General features: G+C 40.3%; 1 protein-coding gene across 3 annotated transcripts in view; it reads right to left on the bottom strand.

The window, feature by feature from the left end:
* The window catches only part of LOC124545125 (osteopetrosis-associated transmembrane protein 1), a 284,001-nt gene that overhangs the window by 182,410 nt on the left and 79,314 nt on the right, over positions 1-22,277 (bottom strand). For 2 of the 3 annotated variants that reach the window (XM_047123946.1, XM_047123945.1), the window contains exons 1-2: positions 5,307-5,456; positions 5,046-5,223 (exon numbers count right to left, since the gene is read on the bottom strand). The exons of the other annotated variant lie outside the window; for it this stretch is intronic. In XM_047123946.1, coding sequence (XP_046979902.1) covers positions 5,046-5,223; positions 5,307-5,437 — 309 coding nt within the window. In that variant the 5' untranslated portion in view covers positions 5,438-5,456. Of the gene's footprint in view, positions 1-5,045; positions 5,224-5,306; positions 5,457-22,277 lie in introns of those variants that run through there. 3 annotated transcript variants of the gene reach the window in all.

Genomic DNA, 22,277 nt, shown 5'->3' with positions numbered 1-22,277 from the left:
CACCAAGTGGTCTAAAACTGAAAAAAGTTCCCACCATCATGGTCTCCAATTTTCGTCAAATTTTAACTGTAGCTTTAGTCAAGTGTTGAAGTAAGTTTCCCAAGATTTCAGGCCTCTAGCTGCAATAGCTGCTGATCTAGACCCCCTTGTCTGAAGTGTACTTAGTCCGTGTGCATGCAACATAAAAAAAATGTCATATTTGGAGTCTAATAAAATCGAAACTAATTCATAAGAATGGTTAGTAAGATGCGACCCTGTACAGTTTTTTTTGCTGATTCCAACGAAATTATGTATAACATTACTCATGCAAACCCCGGTCAAATAACTCGACTCAAAGTATACTTCAAAATTTGTCGTGACACAACGCGACAAATTTTGACCAATATTAAGACTGCAATGATTTCCTTGCAGTTGAAGATATGGACTTGAACTTTTGGCCAAGCTTCATGCTTGTGCTAGACATAATGCAGCCGGATTTGCAATGATCCAGGCCATATGGTCGCCCTGCAGTATCTCTTCAAATTAGGCAGTGTCAGCACAAACGGTAAAATTTACCAAAGTTTCAAGCCAATTACTAAAAAATAGTTGGCCTGAATCTGCTTGTGAATAGTATCACCTAAAAGAGAAACTCTTGCTCTACAAGACTGACATTTGTTTTTTTTGCAACGCGACCATTAAGTACTCATTAACTCACATCAAAGTTGTTATATTTTGTATGCGCGATGCACTAATTTTTCTTCATTTCTAGGAATTTGAATCTTAATAGTCGCTTAGAATTACTGATATAATTGGATATTTCATTCGTGTTTTATTCAGTGATTGGCCAGTGAGAGATGTCAGAAGTTAATGAAGAAGAAGAATCGTTGGCCCCCTGTTCAATTGGAAAAGATGCTGCTGCATCGAAGTGCCATGTTATCTTCTATGCTAAGAAGACTGGATTCAAAGCGTTTAGTGATTTCACAGAATGTGACCAGAAATTGCTTGTTTCGCGTTCAGAAGCCAAACTTGACGAAAATTCCATCATTTGCTTCCACCATGAAGCCCTCTTCCTACATGAATATCAAGCGATGCAAAAGAAATGTTGCAATCCATTCAAGAAGAGGAATCACAATGTAAAAGCTGGACTTAGACTGCTTGATAATGAAACAGCTGCCAAACTTTGCCTGTTAAAGAAAAAAGAAGTGATTGATATAAAACCTGGTCAGAAGCTTTGCCCTCGCTGCATGTCGGCACTGAACCAAAAGCTAGAAGATTCATCATCACTATCAACCCAATCTGAACAAGATTTCACAACGGATGAAACTGAACCAGCCATCAACAAAAGTTTATCATTTATTGGTGCTTCACCATTGAAAAGAAGACAACTAAGTAAAAGAGATAAGCAAAGCTATGCAAAAAGAAAGATCTTGGATGCACAAAGTTTAATTGGGAATCAAATTGCTGCTGCTGTAGGAATCAATTACGATGAACAGCCAAGTTCAAGTAAAAGTCGCCCATGCAATAATTGTGCAGATCTTGATAATCTTATAGAAGAGTTGAAAGAAAAATGTAAAGTGTCAAATCGTAGGACAAAAGTTCAAATATTGACCTTGGTTCCAAGAAGCTGGACAATTAAAGATACGACAACAGCATTTAATGTATCAGAAAGAATGGTAAAGCAAGCGAGAAAACTGAAGAATGAGCAAGGTGTTCTAGCTTTTCCAGCAAATCGGCAAGGAAGGAAGCTTTCAGATGAAGTTGTCCAGAAAGTACATGACTTTTTTCAAGATGACGAATTCAGCAGACTTTGTCCAGGGAAGAAAGACTGTGTGCCTGTGAGAATTTCAGGAACAAAGGTGTACAAGCAAAAGCGGTTGTTGCTTTGCAATTTGAAGGAAATGTACGTGTCTTATCAGAAGCAAAATGGACCAGAAATTGGCTTCTCAAAGTTTTGCGAGCTTAGACCAAAATGGTGTGTTACAGTTGGCTCTGCTGGAATGCACTCAGTTTGTGTCTGTACAATACACCAAAATGTCAAGCTTATGCTCACTGGTGCATCAATCAATGAAGACTACAAGGAAATTCTTAGCAAAGCTGTTTGCAGCTTGGAAAACAAGGATTGTATGCTTCATCGTTGTGAAAACTGCCCTGGTCCAGAAGGTGTAGAAGCAGTTATTGCAACATATTTTGAAGATAATGACCCTGAAGAACTGATTGAGTACAAACAATGGATTCATACCGACAGGGATACTTTAGAAACAAAGCAGCTTTCAACAGAAGAGTATGTTGAAGATATTGCAGCAAAAATTTGGAACCTGTCTTGTCATCACTACATTGCCAAGCATCAAAGCCAGCACCTGAAAGCTCTCAAAACTGATTTGAAAGAAGGCGAATTCATAATACTAATGGATTTTGCTGAAAACTATTCATTTATTGTTCAAGATGCAGTGCAAGGCTTTCACTGGGAAAACAGTCAAGCAACAGTTCATCCATTTGTAGTCTACTACTGTGAAAACGAAGAGGTGCAATGTGTGAATCTTTGTGTTATTAGTGACTGCCTTCGACACGATACGATTACTGTCCATGTTTACATTGGAAAAGTAATCAATTACCTGAAGATGCAATTTTCCAAAATAAGCCACATCCACTACTTCAGTGATGGTTCAGCTGCACAATATAAGAATTTCAAGAATTTTCTCAACTTATGCTATCACAAAGAAGATTTTGAAATAACAGCAGAATGGAATTTCTTTGGAACAAGCCATGGAAAGTCGCCTTGTGATGGCATTGGAGGCACAACAAAACGGTTGGCAGCAAGAGCAAGTTTGCAACGTCCATATGAAAACCAGATTCTAACACCCAAAGATCTTTTCAACTTCTGCAATGATAATATCAATGGAATCAAATTCTTTTTCATCAGCAAAGAGGAAGTTGAAGAAGAAAAAGCTTCTCAAGAAGAAAGATTCCTGCAAGGGCACACTCTAGCTGGCACAAGAGAAAACCACCATTTTTTGCCCATTGATATGACGACAATTAAGGTCAGTAGAGTTTCTAATGATGCGACATCTTTTTTGGCCAAAATTAGTGCTGCTGAAGTAGTAGTTCAAGTCATGGATCTTCAGCCTGGGCAGTATGTTGCTTGCATTTATGAAAAGAAATGGTGGATTGGAAACATCGTTGAAATCTCAGTCGAACAGAAAGATGCTTTCATAAGCTTTATGCATCCTCATGGTCCTGCAAGTTCATTTTATTGGCCCTTAAGACGTGATACTTGCTGGATTCCAGAACAACTTATCATTGGTGTTATTCCAGCTCCATCAGTGACATCATCTGGTCGGCAATACAGTTTTCCTGAAAGCATTCTCTTGCAAATCAACGATGCTTCCAGAATGATGAAGTAACTGAGGAAGACAGGCTTGGGAACCTGCATAAAGAAACCCACAATCAGGCTTGGGATCCTGTGGTAAAGACACCCTGTAATCAGGCTTGGGAACCTGCAGTAAAGATACCCACCCGTGGCTGTTACTGCATGGCTATCGGGCGTGGCCCCTATGGCGATGGGGATGCTGGTTTTATTGTGATAACCAGTAATGGCTCAGCCATCATGGACCAACGCAGGGCACTGCGCACACAAAATATAAGATACTTTGACCTGAGTAAATAAGCACTTAATGGAAGCGTTGCAAAAGAAAAATATATCCATCTTGTAGAGCAAGAGTTTCTCTTTCAGATGATACTATTCACAATTAAATCCAGGCTGACTATTTTGTAGTAATGGGCTTTGAACTTTGGTAAATAAAGCCATTTGCGCTGACACTGCCAAATTTGAAGAGATTTTGCAAGGCGACTATAAAGCCTGGGTAGTTGGAAATCCAGCTGTATTATGTCCAGCACAAAGATAAGACTTGGTAAAAAGTTCAAGTCCATATCTTTATCTGCAAGGAAATTATTGCAGTCTGAATATTGGTCAAAATTTGTCGCATTAAGTCACGACAGAATTAGGGGTACACTTTGAGTCGACTTGTTTGACCGGATTTTGCATCAGTAATCTTATAATTAATTTCGTTTGAATCAGCACAAAAAACTGTACAGGGTCTCATCTTACTAACCATTCTTATGAATTGGTTTCAATTTTATGAGACCCCAAAAATGGCATTTTGTCTGATGTCGCGCGCATGCGAACTTACTACCCTTCAGACAAGGGGGTGTAGATCAGCAAGTATTGCAGCTAGAGGCTTGAAATCTTGAGAAACTTAATTTAGCACTTGACTAGTGCTACAGATAAAATTTGAAGAAAATTGGAGACATGATGGTGGGAAGGTTTAGACCACTTGGCATGGAATGACCCAAGTGACAAATTCTACATAAGCAAATGCGAGACATAATTTGCAGGATAAATGCTTTCTTCAAGTGCAAAGCATGTTTATAGCCATACAGCAACAATGCAATCCTAGTCTGTCGCTACCTGCCCGACCTGCCACTGTTTGTGAGTCTCACATATGCCATCAATCATCTTAAAGCTTTAACTCTGAAATTCATTTTTTATGACTAATGTTCTTAACTTTACTAATACTTTCATCACACTTTGGTTTTAAATACAGCTCAAGGCATTCTGGAGATCTCTCATACTTTTACCGCCCTACAACGCTCAACGTTAAGAGTTGCTTTCTGAATTGCAGTTATGCATTCCACTAATCATTTTCAAAAAACTTATTTCAATCCGTGCTACGGCTCTTTCACGCTCATTGTTCCAGAGTGACTCCTTTTTCAATAATCAGAAAAAATTCACGTAACTTCATGATGCTGTACGGCAAGAATAGTGAAATAATGCAAATGTCGCAAGAGCGCAATAGATGAAAAGAATAATGTGTTACATATAAAAGCACCAAACTAAAGGCCAGGTAACAAACGAAAAGAAAATGATAATCAACAAAAAAGTAACAAACCGGATGTTTCTTATATATTTTTTTGAATGTAACAAAGTCCAACAAAATGACAAATGTGTTTAACAGTAAATAAATGCAGTTTCTATTTAAAAGGACTATTTTAATTTTTTTTAAATTTACCTCCAGTATCTTAGTGTGGGCATCTATTACTTGCAAATACTCTTTAATGCATGTCTCGCACAATGTTATAGGCCGGGAGTAATTTATAGCACAAAACGTAAAATTTGACGTAAGTCTCGCAAAATCCTGTAGCAGAAGGGTACATCGACTACTGTCAAATTTATCCATTTCATCGGCCCTAAAAGAAAAGTACACGGGTTAACAAGATACAGCATGCCTCAGTTTTCCTTTTGTTTTCCATCTATGCTTTCGTAATATTACCTAGCAAGTGCAAGCAACGAACAAAAGTTAATCAACGTGAAAATATATACAACCATTTCACTTCGCAAAACGAATTTCATGATACACTGAACCACACACATTACAACATCAATGTACGTTATATACATCATCACGTGGTTGGTTGGTCACAGCGTTCTGTCAAAACATTTCAGAGATGATCATATGCTACAGTTACGGGCATGGAGGTAAAAATATTCTACCTCCATGGTTACGGCCCCATATAATACAATCTGCGGAACAAAAGCGTCTAGTTCTGTGAGAGACTAGTTTGGAGTATAGGTCGGTGTAGAAGAAACGACTTGCTTGCAAAATCTCTGCGCAAAATACATCTGAGGAGGCAGATCGTAGCATTTGGACAAGAGATCTGTAAACTGGAGTTGGAGATTTGAGTAACATTGCTCCAATCTCTGCGCACAAATGACATGTGAGCTGATAGATCGGAGAGTGTAGACAGGAGATCGCCGGAATTCTGGAGCCCGGGTCGTACTTGAGAAAGCTGTCTGCTCAGTCCAGAGTATTTTGTCTTTGCGTACACAGTGAATTCTAAGGCGGGTGATGTCTGTCAGTTCTTTAGGGAGCTCATTGTTGAATTTATTAAAATATATAGGAGCCACACATGTTTGTGGAAAGTTAAGCTCAAGCAATATAGCGCCAGAGAGAAGTAGGCAGCTGCCTATAACTATTTAACAGAGAAAATAAGACCAATTGGCGCTATGGAAAACACAGAATCTGTAATTTTTAAAAAAACGTTGCGGATTTAATAAAATGGTTCAAATGGCTCTAAGCACAATCAGACTTAACATCTGAGGTCATCAGTCCCTGCAGACTTACTAAAAATATTCAATTCTACCTGCTTTGCACTTAGAAATCTCTCTCATTCGGTTACCCAGCATACTTTCGATTACTACTATCCCACGCCAATAATATTTTAGCACATTGTTGCAATTTTTTTAAAACTGTTTAATCTACAAGAGAGAGCAATCAGACAACCTTGTTAAGTTGATAAATTGACGTCTTATAGAAGTGTCTTTAGGGATAGAGAGTTTCTTACACTTGTTTATCAATACATATACTCTTTAATGGGACATGTGGCTCATAAAAGGATTGAATTAAGATTAATCGTACAATTCACAACTTCAATAGTAAAAGTAAAACTTTCTATACATCTAGTGGCTAGCGTTGCTGCTCTTCTTTGTATATGTCACACACACTTGAACAATATTCTAGAAATGGTGATTTGTAAGCAATCTCCTTTGTAGACTGGTTGCACTTCCTCAGATTTCTACCAATAAACCGAAGTCTACCACCAGCTTTTGCCACAATTGAGCCTATGTGATCATTCTATTTCATACCCCTAAAAAGTTTTACGCCCAGATATTCATATGAGTTGGCAGATTCGAGCTGTAGCTTATTAATATTACAATCAAAGGAGACAACTTTTTTTCGTTTTGTAATGTGCAAAATTTTACATTTCTGAATATTAAAAGCAAGTTGCCAATTTTTGCACCACTTTGAAATCTTATCAAGATCTTACTGAATATTTATGCAGCTTCTTTCAGACAGAATTTCATCATAGATAATGCTTCATCTGCAAAAATTCTGAGGTTACTGTTAATGATGTCTGCAAGGTCATTGAAACAGCAAGGGTCCCAACACACCTCCCTGGAGCACACCTGAAGTTTCTTCTATATCTGACGATGACTCTCGATCAGGCGCGGCTCGTAATTAAAGGCTCTGAGGCGGAGCCGCCCCAAAATATATGTTAAAGTAAATTTCGCAAGAACGTATTACATAATTTAAATTATCAGGGCGAATTTCGCATATTTCCCGTTCCGATTAAAATAACGACGGTCAACATTTTTGGAACTGTTTGTATCGATAGATGTTTTCCGAATGGTTAGTAGTGTTTAGGCTGCGCCTTGAAACGTCCGTAAGCTGCATGTAGTAGCGGTTTGGGGGCGTGGCTTCTACAAAGTACTGCTCCTTATGGGCGACCCGAAGGCTCAGAGCTTGCAGCCTAAGGGTGTCGTACCAACCACCACATATTTTTCAGGTTCCACTATCTATGTAATAAAGGAATGTAGAGTGGCCGAAACTTCGCTATCCAATCTCTGTCTCTGCATATCTCTACTACGCTTCGATGCGTCATTAATCGACATTTAGTATTATTGTTTTGATAATGTTTTACATAGTTGTTTTGTTTCTGCTATTGGCTATTTTATCCACATTTAGAATAAGTTTGCAAATATCCCGCCAGAGTGCACTACACTACAGTAACGTAACAATACTGCCATCTAGCGAGAGTTTCATAAGTGGTTAGAGGACAAAACGCGCGAAATTTGTCCCGTTACTTTACCTTCCTTGCTTGCTGATGCTGACTGCTTTTGTTGATACCGTGTGATATTAGCAAGTTTCTTTTTCGGAGTATATTTTGCAGGATTTTAGTGAGTTTTACTTGCTGGTGAATACCTGCAACATACCGCGAGTGTGAAACAAGCGCAATATGAATTCAGTGTGCAAATTAATAGGTAAAAACTTGGAACACGGCCATAGGATGAAAGTGAAAGAACTTGGTGCTTCCAGACCCGCATTAAAGATCTCTCCGAAACGCGTCTTTTCATATGATTTGCTGCAAAGTGTCAGAAAATGCAATAATGACGTATAAAAACACTAACCAAAGATTTTAACACGAAGTTAGCTTCTAATGATATTTAATACCTGATTATAGAAGATACAGTACGTAAAATTATGGGTAGAGCGTGATCTGCCCACCCCCTCCCCCTGAATTCTTAGTTGTTTACGTCAGACTAATCTGTAGCGTAACCCGAGGTCTATGTTGGCTCTGATCAATAAATGCCACAGCCTTCCCCCGTATAGAAACCACGAGCCGCGCCTGCTCTCGATCCAAGACAACATGCACCGTCATCCCCACCGAAAAGTCCTTAATCCAGTCACCGAATTTCGCTTGATACCTCATATGATCGTACTTTTGACAATAAACATATGTGGTACTAAGTCAAAAGCTTTTTGGAAATCATGAACTACTGCGTCTAATTGACTGCCTTGATCCAAAGTTTTCAATATGTTATGTGAGAAAAGTGTGAGTTGGGTTTCACATGGCCGATTTTTCGGAATCTGTGCTAATTGGCATTGAGGAGATCATTCTGTTCAAGATACCTCATTATGTTTGAGCTCAGAATAAGTTCCAAGATTCTACAACAAATTGATGCCAAGGATATTGGATGGTAGCTTTGTGGATTACTTCTACTGCTCTTGTTGTAGACAGGTGTTACCAGTGCTTTTGTCCAAGAGCTGGGCACGATTTTTTGTTTGGGGGATGTACAATAGATTATAATTAGAGGAGGGGCTAACTCAGCCACAATATCAGTGTAGAATCTGATAGGGATTTCATTGGACCCTGTCACACTGTTCAATTTTAACGATTTCAAATGTTTCTCAACACCACTGACACAAATACTTATTTGATTCATCTTTTCCATCGTATGAATATTAGATTGAAGCAAATCTCCTGAGTTTTCCTTTGCAAAGGAAAATTTGAAAACAGAGTTAAGCATTTCAGTCTTTGATTTGCTACCCACCATTTCAGTTCCTGCCTCGTTTGCTAGGGACTGGGCACTATCTTTGGTGCAACTAAACACATTTACATACGACCCAAATCTCTATGGGTTTTGTGAAGTCCCATTTGACAATGTTCTACTACTGTAGTCATTGAAGGTATCACACATTACTCTCTCGTCAGCCAAACGCGTTTCATTCAGCATCTCTCTGTCTACAGCCCCACATTTTGTTTTATATCTGTTATGTGTAATGTCTATTTCTTTAGAAGTTTCTTTACAGTGTCTGTATATCATCAAAGGTCCCTCCCATTATGAACTGTTTTACTGGCTACGTATCTATCCAGTGCATGGCCAACTATTCTTTTAAACTTGGGCCATAATTCCTCTACATGTGCTCCTGAACTGAGCTGAAAATCTGAAGTTGCTCATTGAGTTATGATATTACTGATTTTTCATCTAGTTTATTGAACATATATATCTTTCTGCTTGTTTTAGTTGTTCTTCGTACTTTGTTAATCATTGTCACCACAACTGTGCCACAGTCACGGATACTAGTTTCGATGTAGATATCCTCAAACAGGTCAAGTCTGCTTGTACCATTAGATCCAATATATTTCTATTGTGAGTGGATTTCTATTTATTCTAGATAGTTTCAGAGGAGGCATTTAGAAATGTCTTACAGGATGTTTTATCACAATCACCACTAACAAAATAGTAATTTTCCCAATTAATTGTTGGGTGATTAAAGCCTGCACTGATGATTACAGTATGATTGGGAACTTAAATACAGGTGAACTGAGGTTTTCTCTAAAGCTTACAGTTACCTCAAGAGGTGAGTCTCGTGGGTAACAGAAAGATCCAGTTGTCCTCACATGTCCACCCCTGATACTGAGTCTTGCTCAGACAAATGCAGCTTCAATTTCTACTTCTGTGGATTTGAAAGTCTTGTCTACTGCAACAAATGCAGCACCTCCATCACCCATTTACCTATTCTTTCGTTATACGCTTACATTTTCCACTAAGATCTCGCTACTGTAACATGAAATTTTAACCAGCTGCCTGTGTCTAAAATTATGTGAGCTACAGCGCTTTTCTGAAGCACTTCGAACTCTGGCACTTTGTTGCAAATGCATCGGCAGTTAACCACTAGGATTATGACATTCTCATCTGTGGGAGCCATTTCTTTGGATCTTGCACTAATACTTCTAGATTTCCCACAGCTATCATTATCCAGATTGGATGGGAGTCACCTAATCTAAAAGAGGACACAACCCCTCCACCCCCCCCCCCCTGCCTGAGTACCAGCCTCTGATATGTAGTGCACACCTGACCTATTTAGGGGAACCCTACAGCTCTCAACCCTATGGTGCAAGTGCAGGAAGTCGCAGCCTAGCTCGTCGCATAACTTCCAAAGTCTATAGTTCAGTCCTTCCACTCGATTCAGAACCAAGGAGCCACGATCAGTTCTGGGGACAATGCTGCAAATTGTGAGCTTCCTTAAAACTCCACGCATAAGGTTGGTCTTCTCAACCTTCTCTGTCAGTCGCTGGAATGACTCAAGAATGACCTTGGAGCCCAGACAACAGGCATCATTTGCTCCAGCATACACCACAATCTGCAATTGGTTGCACCCTGTTCCTTCTATGGCTATCGTAATAGAAGAGATAGAGAAGATCCAACGGAGAGCAGCGCGCTTCGTTACACGATCATTTAGTAAACGCGAAAGCCTTACGGAGATGATAGATAAACTCCAGTGGAAGACTCTGCAGGAGAGACGCTCAGTAGCTCGGTACGGGCTTTTGTTAAAGTTTCGAGTACTTTCACTGAAGAGTCAAGCAGTATATTGCTCCCTCCTACGTATACCTCGCGACGAGACCATGAGGATAAAATCAGAGAGATTAGAGCCCACACAGAGGCATACTGACAATCCTTCTTTCCACGAAAAATACGAGACTGGAATAGAAGGTTCAAATGGTTCAAATGGCTCTGAGCGCTATGGGACTTAACATCTGTGGTCATCAGTCCCCTAGAACTTAGAACTACTTAAACCTAACTAACCTAAGGACATCACACACATCCATGCCCGAGGCAGGATTCGAACCTGCGACCGTAGCAGTCGCGCGGTTCCAGACTGGGAATAGAAGGGAGAACTGATAGAAGTACTCAGGGTACCCTCCGCCACGCACCGTCGGGTGGCTTGCGGAGTCTGGATGTAGATGTAGATGTATAATAGCCCCCAGGCATACACTCTGAGAGCACCTGGTATCCTTTCTTGTCCCTTGCTGCCATTTCCCTAAGAGGTATCATCATTCTCTATATGTTTCAACTGTCAACGATTATTAGCCCCATACCCTTTTGCGTGTGCCTCCTTCTGACATTAGACAAAATAGGTTTCCATTAAACAGGCGAAGTGAGTCTTACTGGATCAGTTTCAATTTCAGTGAAAGATAGCACCTCATACTTCTTGGTTATGTGGATTGGTAAAACAGCCTGAGTCCTACCTGGTTTCCATCCACCCTGTACAGGATGCCTAGATCTACCACTGACACGCCACTCGCAGTCAAGTGGACTCGTAATGACAGATTCTATACTTTCTGCATAAGAGACAGTATCCACAGGAGAGGATAGTACTTAAGGTATCTCTGGTACAGGCATCATAGGTACACGACTCTCGGGACCTCTTCCAATTCATACACTACTGGCCATTAAAATTGCTACACCACGAAGATGACGTGCTACAGACGCGAAATTTAACCGACAGGAAGAAGATGCTGTGATACGCAAATGATTAGCTTTTCAGAGCATTCACACAACGTTGGCGCCGGTGGCGACACCTACAACGTGCTGACGTGAAGATAGTTTCCAACCCATTTCTCATACACAAACAGCAGTTGACCGGCGTTGCCTGGTGAAACGTTGTTGTGATGCCTCGTGTAAAGAGGAGAAATGCGTACCATCACGTTTCCCACTTTGATAAAGGTCGTATTGTAGCCTATCTCGTATGCGGTTTATCGTATCGCGACATTGCTGCTCGCGTTGGTCGAGATCCAATGACTGTTAGCAGAATATGGAATCGGTGGGTTCAAGAGGGTAATACGGAACGCCGTGCTGGATCCCAACGGCCTCGTATCACTAGCAGTCGAGATGACAGGCATCTTATCCGCAGGTCGTGCATCCACGTCTCGATCCCTGAGTCAACAGATGGGGACGTTTGCAAGACAACAACCATCTGCACGAACAGTTCGACGACGTTTGCAGCAGCATGGACTATCAGCTCGGAGACCATGGTTGCCGTTGCCCTTGACGCTGCGTCACAGACAGGAGCGCCTGCGATGGTGTACTCAACGACGGACCTGGGTGCACGAATGGCAAAACGTCATTTTTTCGGATAAATCCAGGTTCTGTTTACAGCATCATGATGGTCGCGTCCGTGTTTGGCGACATCGCGGTGAACGCACATTAGAATCGTGTATTCGTCATCGCCATACTGGCGTATCACCCGGCGTGATGGTATGGGGTGCCATTGGTTACACGTCTCGGTCATCTCTTGTTCGCATTGATGGAACTTTGAACAGTGGACGTTACATTTCAGATGTGTTACGACCCGTGGCTCTACCCTTCATTCGATCCCTACGAAACCCTACATGTCAGCAGGATAATGCACGACCGCATGTTGCAGGTCCTGTACGGGCCTTTCTGGATACAGAAAATGTTCGACTACTGACCTGGCCAGTACATTCTCCAGATCTCTCACCAATTGAAAACGTCTGGTCAGTGGTGGCTGAGCAACTGGCTCGTCATAATACGCCAGTCACTACTCTTGATGAACTGTGGTATCATGTTGAAGCTGCATGGGCAGCTGTACCTATACACGCCATACAATCTCTGTTTGACTCAATGCCCAGGCGTATCAAGACCGTTATTACGTCCAGAGATGGTTGTTCTGGGTACTAATTTCTCAGGATCTATGCACCCAAATTGCGTGAAAATATAATCAAATGTCATTTCTAGTAGAACATATTTGTCCAATGAATACCCGTTTATCATCTGCATTTCTTCTTGATGTAGCAATTTTAATGGCCAGTAGTGTAGATTCACTCCAGCTGCCAATCATTTGACTGTAATTAGGGCGATTTCCATCTGCTTGCAAACGTCAACCAACTCATCTCGTGTTTGAGAACAGCATTCACAGTGGGACTGCGTTTTGGCTGGTGCAATGTATTACAGGACAGTGAACAAATAACTTTGAGATTAGTCCACTGATTATCTTTGAAGGTTTTGAGCTATAAATGCTATTTCCCTATTAGAATTGAAGCAAATACACAAATTGAGATTTCTATTAAGGCAAAACAAATATCTGTGGTAGAAATTACTCGTTTCCTAAAACGTTTTGAGGTTAATTATATTGGTTAGTAAAATCGAAAACAGAGTAAATTTACAATGAATATAGATTATATATAGGGCTGCCCCTCTTTAAGGGAAAACTAGATGTAACACAATATGTTTGTTAGATTATTTGCTACAGTAACCAAATTACAAACGCTGGTTTGCTGCAAATTACTTGTTAATTATACAAAGGACAGTGGTAGCTTCCAAAAATTCTCAAAATCGTACGTTTATTTGCGCTGATATACAATAAAATTCAGTGGTGATGTAATCTCTGGCAGTACCATTGAACCACAAACGCTGATTTGCTACGAAATTGATTACATATCCGAAACACTTGTACCTGGAAGTTCTCAAAAAATATCCTATAACCTATTTCTCCCGCAGTTGAACAATGGAATTAGACAAAGACTGCTTTGAACGGTGGTAGGCCTACTGTTCCAAAAATTTGTAATAAGCACAATGAAGTTTAGGCCGACAATCGATGATAAGCAATGAAAGAGTATGCAGAAGCGACACGAACAGTAAAATATGCGAATCTAGAACCTCACGTCGGCACACAAATCTTGTACACACGATCTCACACAAAGGAAAATTCCGAAGTCTGCTTTCATATATAAATGAACAACACTGAAGTTTAAGCCTACAATTGATGATAAGCAATGAAAGAGTGTGCTGAAACGACACGAACAGTAAAATATGCGAATCTAGAACTTCATGTCAGCACACAAAACTTGTACACGCGATCTCATACAAAGAAAAATTCCGAAGTCTGCTTTATATACACTCCTGGAAATTGAAATAAGAACACCGTGAATTCATTGTCCCAGGAAGGGGAAACTTTATTGACACATTCCTGGGGTCAGATACATCACATGATCACACTGACAGAACCACAGGCACATAGACACAGGCAACAGAGCATGCACAATGTCGGCACTAGTACAGTGTATATCCACCTTTCGCAGCAATGCAGGCTGCTATTCTCCCATGGAGACGACCGTAGAGATGCTGGATGTAGTCCTGTGGAACGGCTTGCCATGCCATTTCCACCTGGCGCCTCAGTTGGACCAGCGTTCGTGCTGGACGTGCAGACCGCGTGAGACGACGCTTCATCCAGTCCCAAACATGCTCAATGGGGGACAGATCCGGAGATCTTGCTGGCCAGGGTAGTTGACTTACACCTTCTAGAGCACGTTGGGTGGCACGGGATACATGCGGACGTGCATTGTCCTGTTGGAACAGCAAGTTCCCTTACCGGTCTAGGAATGGTAGAACGATGGGGTCGATGACAGTTTGGATGTACCGTGCACTATTCAGTGTCCCCTCGACGATCACCAGTGGTGTACGGCCAGTGTAGGAGATCGCTCCCCACACCATGATGCCGGGTGTTGGCCCTGTGTGCCTCGGTCGTGTGCAGTCCTGATTGTGGCGCTCACCTGCACGGCGCCAAACACGCATACGACCATCATTGGCACCAAGGCAGAAGCGACTCTCATCGCTGAAGACGACACGTCTCCATTCGTCCCTCCATTCACGCCTGTCGCGACACCACTGGAGGCGGGCTGCACGATGTTGGGACGTGAGCGGAAGACGGCCTAACGGTGTGCGGGACCGTAGCCCAGCTTCATGGAGACGGTTGCGAATGGTCCTCGCCGATACCCCAGGAGTAACAGTGTCCCTAATTTGCTGGGAAGTGGCGGTGCGGTCCCCTACGGCACTGCGTAGGATCCTACGGTCTTGGCGTGCATCCGTGCGTCGCTGCGGTCCGGTCCCAGGTCGACGGGCACGTGCACCTTCCGCCGACCACTGGCGACAACATCGATGTACTGTGGAGACCTCACGCCCCACGTGTTGAGCAATTCGGCGGTACGTCCACCTGGCCTCCCGCATGCCCACTATACGCCCTCGCTCAAAGTCCGTCAACTGCACATACGGTTCACGTCCACGCTGTCGCGGCATGCTACCAGTGTTAAAGACTGTGATGGAGCTCCGTATGCCACGGCAAACTGGCTGACACTGACGGCGGCGGTGCACAAATGCTGCGCAGCTAGCGCCATTCGACGGCCAACACCGCGGTTCCTGGTGTGTCCGCTGTGCCATGCGTGTGATCATTGCTTGTACAGCCCTCTCGCAGTGTCCGGAGCAAGTATGGTGGGTCTGACACACCGGTGTCAATGTGTTCTTTTTTCCATTTCCAGGAGTGTATAAATAAACGTGTGTATTAGAAGGATCTCTCTCTTTTTTTTTTCACGCACACGCACTCTGCTGCTCGACTAGCTGCGGCTCACTTCTTCGCTCGCTAGCTCGCCTACATCATTAGCCGAAAGAAATGTCCGGATGTGGAAAGGGAGGGAAGCTTGCTGCCGCACTGGTATTCCCGATGGTTGTTGTCGGGATAGATCGCGGACGCAAAAGACAGTCGAAGAAGAAGCACACTGTGCAGCAGTGCTTTAAATGTCAGCAGATGGGGCAAGATGCGAAAACATGCAAGAGCACTGTTGCCGAAGCGCACGACACACGCACCTGCCCCAAGCCGCGTGGTGTAGCTGCCAAGTGCGTGGATTGAGGCGGTGCTCACGCCGCAAATTCATACAGCTGCAATTACATCAAGGAACATAGATGTCAGGACGCCGTAACACGCCCTGGGGCGATCTCTTGCGACAAGACCCCTCCCCCCCCACCCCCCGACCAATACAGCGAAGGAATAGGGCCGCGCCGCCGTGAAGCCGCCACCGACGACGCTCTGGCCGGTTTCCAGGTCGCCTTTATGGCCGAGGGGACCGCCATGAAAGAGGAGCTCGCAGCCGTCCATTGCCAGCTGCAGCAGCTGCGAGACGAAAGGCGAGTGCTGAAGAAGACGTCTATCCCCGACACCGCCTCCCCTGTGAGGCGGCCGGCGGGGGTAGACGCCGCAATGCAGACGTCCACAGCCCTGCCTCCTGCAGAAATGCAGGAGGCAGAGCATACGTTGATGGATGTGGAGACGCCTGCTCTCCCTCCCGTTGCAGTCCCACTGTGAATGCTGTTCTCAAACATGGGATGAGTTGGTTGACGTTTGCAAGCAGATGGAAATCGCCCTGATTACTGTCAAATGATTGCAGCTGCAGTGAATCTATGAGTTGGAAGAGCTCCTAAGAGTCGTGTACCTATGATATCTGTACCAGAGGTACAAATGGTTCAAATGGCTCTGAGCACTATGGGTTGGCTTTGGTTTTATCCGACGATGCCTCCATGGCTGATGACGTTTTAAATTTTATCCGTGGTAGTCCGTTTTATGGTTCGATTTAGGGAGGTCCTGCGCCTTTCCCTTTCTGTGTCTTTTGTCCTTGTGTCTGTTGCTGTTCTGGTGTGCCGTCAGATGGTTGACTCTTTCCCATTTTTGTTCTCGTGGTCAGTCAACCAGTCTCCAGCCATCTTCCTTTCTTCTGTTTCTTTCTGTCTGGTGTCCCTCTGTCCTGTTCTGGTCTGTAGTGTTTGTTGCTGCATTTGTGTTCTTTTAGCGCCTGGGGGGACGTCTCCTCCCCCTTTGGTTTTTCCCTGCTCCGTCGATTTTCGGCTCGCCTGATTTTGGAATGGGGGACTGATGACCTTCGCTGTTTAGTCCCCCTTAAACATCTTAACAACCACCACCACCACATAACTTCTGAGGTCATCAGTCCCCTAGAAGTTAGAACTATTTAAACCTAACTAACCTAAGGACATCACACACATCCATGCCCGAGGCAGGATTCGAACCTGCGACCGTAGCGGTCGCTCGGCTCCAGACTGTAGCACCAGAGGTATCTCAAGTACTATCCTCTCCTGTGGATACTGTCTCTTATGCAGAAAGTATAGAATTTGTCAATACGAGTCCACTTGACTGCGAGTGGCGTGTCAGTGGTAGATCTAGGCATCCTGTACAGGGTGGATGGGGACCAGGTAGGACTCAGGCTGTTTCACCAATCCCCATAACCAACAAGTCTGAGGTGCTATCTTTCTCTGAAATTAAAACTGAGCCAGTAAGACCGCAAGCCCAAGAAGAGACACCCACTGAGTCTTCCTCGCAAGATGAGAAAAAGATGGAGGAAGAAGACCTGCCCAAGTGTCTGCCGCCCCCAGTCGAGTGCAGTGTACAGCCATTCCTAAAGAAGATCAGGTCGTCTCTTAGGGACGGGACATAACCCCAAAGGGTCAATCCCTACGCATTCATGCCAGCGGACACCCCAAGCCTCCCCTTTTGCACTAACTGTATTACATCTGCCACATTCATGACATTTTGTATGATGTGGTGTCGAGGCGGAAGGTACAGATAACACAGGCCAACGAAAAACTTTTGTTGAAAAACTGTTTTTACTTTGATAGCTGGCCTTTATAGATTTTTTTGAGCTGAATCCAAATCTAACCGTAGTTTTTTTGTATCACCAATAGTTTTCGAGCAATATGCTTTTTATTGCTATACGGTAAATGCTTCGTTACAACATAAGCATGGTTTGTATTTACAGTAAGTTACTTAAAACAATGATACGTGTTAACAGAGGTTTCACTTGTCAGCTGGAATTGGTTTGTATTTTCTTTCTCTTTTTTCAGGGTGACTGTTCAAAAAGTGAACTTTCAGGCTCATCAAACACCCTAAAGTTTTAAACTTCTTTATCATTGTAGCTATAATAGAAACATATTCTGGGTCTTTTTCGTGTCCTAAGAACTTTGTGAGACTTGCCTGAATGATACCCATGCTTCTTTCTCATTTAAGGTCATTGTGGATTCAAAGTTAACACCAAAACATCAATTTTCTAATGTCAGGTCCTACAAAGACGCCTTCTTTTAGTTTATCTTCTGAAAGGTGTGGAATCTTTTGGCAGTGATATTTAAAACATGGTCCATTTTAGGCAAATCCTTTACAAACTGTTTCATTAGGCCTAACTTTATATGTAGAGGTGGTAGGAGTACGTTTTTTGGATCTACAAGGTTATTTGGCACTATTTCTAGGTTTCCATAGCTTTCTTTCATATGTACAGAATGTCCAACAGGTATAAATGCATATGTGTTACCATTGTGTAATAAAACAGCCTTTGAACTGGTTTTGGATGAATCAATAAACAGCCTCCAGTCTTCCTTTTTGTATTCGATACCAACCTGATTCATCAGACTGGGAATGCCTGAGCAGTACAGTAAATCACCTTCCCGTTGAAAAAGCTTGGACAATTGCTGCTCTCTCTTTCTATACATGTATAAGCTGGTTACAACTGCCAATAAGTTCTTTTCTTTTAATCTAGAGCCAGGCAATTCAGCTTTTTCTTTCGTTATCCCAGATCCCTAACCAAATAGTTACACACAGTCTAAGTAAACAATTTGGGCTCTAGACCTTATGTATTACAATGGAATCCATCTCATCATCTGGTTCATCTAAATCACATTGTACATCAGAAAATACTTCTGTTGAAATAGAATTTAAGTCATCTGGTGGTTCAGGAACCGGCAAATCTGCACTGTGCCCTACTGGTCAGATGGCAGATGGAAGGTAAGGGTAGCTTATTACCTTCTTGGCCAGTAATATCATCACTGCAAAAGTAGCAATCATCAGAATGGTTTCTTGGCTCCCTCCATTCCTAATAATTTATTTTTTATTTGTATTTATTTGCATGTAGAACGAGGAATTTACTGTGGATCTTATATATACATACACACCTGAATAATTGGTACAGTAATTCTATTCTCAGTTATAGCAATTGCATTTATAGGATATGTTTTACCTTGAGGTCAAATATCATTTTGAGGTGCAACAGTAATTACTAATTTATTATCAGCAATTCCATATTTAGGAACAAATTTAGTTCAATGGGTATGAGGGGGAGTTGCTGTTCATAACACAACATTAAATCGATTTTTCAATTCCATTTTGTAATACCATTTATAATTGCAGCTATAGCTGCAATTCACTTATTCTTTCTTCACCAAACAGGGTCTAATAACCCATTAGGACTAAACGGAGATATTGAAAAAATTCCATTTCACCCATACTTTACTTTCAAGGATTCTGTTACATTCGTATTAATAACATCATTATTAATTATGTTATGCTTAATTAATCCTTACCTCCTAGGAGATCCAGATAATTTTGTACCTGCTAATCCATTAGTAACACCAGTTCATATTCAACCAGAATGATATTTCTTATTTGCATATGCAATTCTACGATCAATTCCTAATAAGTTAGGAGTTGTTATTGCATTATTCTTATCAATTAGAATCTTAATAATTTCACCATTTTATAATAAAACACCATTCCGAGGTATCCAATTCTATCCTATAAATCAGATTTTATTCTGAATCATAGTAGTTGTTGTATGCTTATTAACATGAATTGGTAAACGACCTGTTGAAGAACCTTACATTATAACAGGGCAAATCTTAAATATTATCTACTTTACATACTTCTTAATTAATGTCCATGTTGCAAACGCATGAGATAAGCTAATTAAGGAATAATAAGTTAATTATCTTAGGAAAAGAATATGTTTTGAAAACATAAAACTAGAAGTTTAACTCTTCTATTATTTTTTCTTAAAAAATTTCACTAGATAAGTGAGATAAATAAATTCTTTAAACCCACAAAGAAAATAAAAAAATTTGAAGATAAAGGTAAAAAATTTTTTCAACCTAAGTATATTAGCTTATCATAATGGAACCATGGTAATGTACCCCGAACTCAAGTAAAGCCAAAGGATATAATAGCAAGCTTAATAAAAAATATAAAAGAATAAAAATCACCACCTAAAAAAACTAAAGGTAATAATATTCTTATAAAAACAATTCTAATATACTCAGCTAAAAAAATTAAAGTAAAACCACCTGCACCATATTCAATATTAAAACCTGAAACTAACTCAGACTCACCTTTGGCAAAGTCAAAAAGAGTACAGTTAGTTTCGGCTAAACAAGAGGCAAAGCAAGCTAAAGATAAAGGAAAAGAAATAATAACAAATCAACAATAAAGCTGATAATTTATAAAATCAAACATGTTAAAACTACCAATTAAAATAATTAAAGATAATAAAATTAAAGCCAAACTAACTTCATATGAAATTGTTTGAGCAACAGAACGAAGAGAACCTAATAAAGAATATTTTGAATTAGAAGATCAACCTGCAATACTAACAGTATAAACACCTAATCTAGTGCAACATAAAAAAAAACAAAAACCCATAAGAAAAAGAACATGTATAAGTTAAGTAAGGGAAAATTACGCAAACAGCCAAAGAAATTATTAAATTAAAAACAGGAGAAAAATAATAATGTAAATAATTATATATAATAGGAATTGGCTGCTCCTTACAAATCAACTTAATAGTGTCACTAAAGGGTTGTGGGATTCCTACAAATCCTACCTTATTTGGACCCTTACGAATCTGAATATAGCCTAAAACCTTACACTCCAATAAAGTTAGAAAAGCAACACTAATTAAAACACAAATAACTAATAAAAGAAAATTTAAAATAAACATAAATAAATCATAAAGTATCAATACTATTTGTAGAAAAAATCTACATAAATGAATTCTAAATTCAACACATTAATCTGTCAAAATAGTAAATTAATTAATATTAATCAATATAATAAAAATATTTCAACCATATGGTCCTTTCGTACTAATATGTATTAATAGTCTTAGGATAGAAACCGACCTGGCTCACACTGGTCTGAACTCAGATCATGTAAGAATTTAAAGGTCAAACAGACCTAATTACTGGGCTCCTGCACCCAAAATTTTTCTTAATCCAACATCGAGGTCGCAATCTGCTTTGTCGATATGAGCTCTCAAAAACAATTACGCTGTTATCCCTAAGGTAACTTAATCTTATGATCATTGATTATGGATCAAAACAACAAACATAAATCAATGATATAATAATGAAGAGTTTATTTATTCTTCATGTCACCCCAACAAAACATCATCATTAAATAACGAAAGACAAACAAAAAACTATATAAAAGTAAAATTTTAAGCTCTATAGGGTGATCTCGTCCTAAAGAAGAATTTAAGCCTTTTGACTCAAAAGTTAAATTCAAAAATTTATTAAGAGACAGTTGATTTCTCGTCAAGCCATTCATTCCAGCCACTAATTAAGAGACTAATGGTTATGCTACCTTTGTACGGTCAAAATACCGCGGCTCTTTAAAAATCTGCTCAGTGAGCAGGCCAGACCTCAAAGTATTTTCAAGAGAACATGTTTTTGATAAACAGGCGGAAATCAATTTTGCCTAGTTCCTTATAATAAGTTTACAAGATAAAATTTTATACAAAATTAAAAAAAGCAACTAACTTCAAAAAATTAAATTTTTTCTTAAGAAACAAGATATCTTAGGAAACGATTAAAATCTCATTTCTATAAATAATTTAATAATTATTATGATACATTAACTATAAATTATTTATAAATCAACCCAAATCGAGACAAGTAAAATAAATACTAAAATTTTGATAAACCCTGATACAAAAGGTACAATAAATAAAATCTACTTTAAAAAATTTAAAATAATATTTCATAAAACACTTACATTACCAATAAACTATAATTTAAAAAATCAATTCTATAAAATATACTAAGACAAAATTCAACAAAATTATTTATATTAAATAATTAAATAAACAAAAAATAAATATAATAAAATAATAATCAAGATATCCTGATTTGCACAGAAAAATTTTCAGTGTAAGTGAAACACTTTACTAATAAGTTATATCTTGAACCTCTTCCTAGATACTCTTTCCAGTACATCTACTATGTTACGACTTATCTCATCTAAATTGAGGCTACCTTAAAATAATAAAAATAGAATAATCAATAATGAGAGCGACGGGCGATGTGTACTCACCTCAGAGCCAATATCAATTAAATTAATATCAAATCCACCTTCATTAACAGTATTTCACCATCAAATCCGTTATAAACAAAAATCTATTGTAACCCACCTCCTCTTAACTATAAGCTGCACCGTGACCTG

Source organism: Schistocerca americana, chromosome 8 (assembly GCF_021461395.2).
Source record: "Schistocerca americana isolate TAMUIC-IGC-003095 chromosome 8, iqSchAmer2.1, whole genome shotgun sequence".
Lineage (NCBI taxonomy): Eukaryota > Metazoa > Arthropoda > Insecta > Orthoptera > Acrididae > Schistocerca > Schistocerca americana.
The sequence above is the reverse complement of the archived record's forward strand: the minus strand, read 5'-3'. Positions and strand labels throughout refer to the sequence as shown.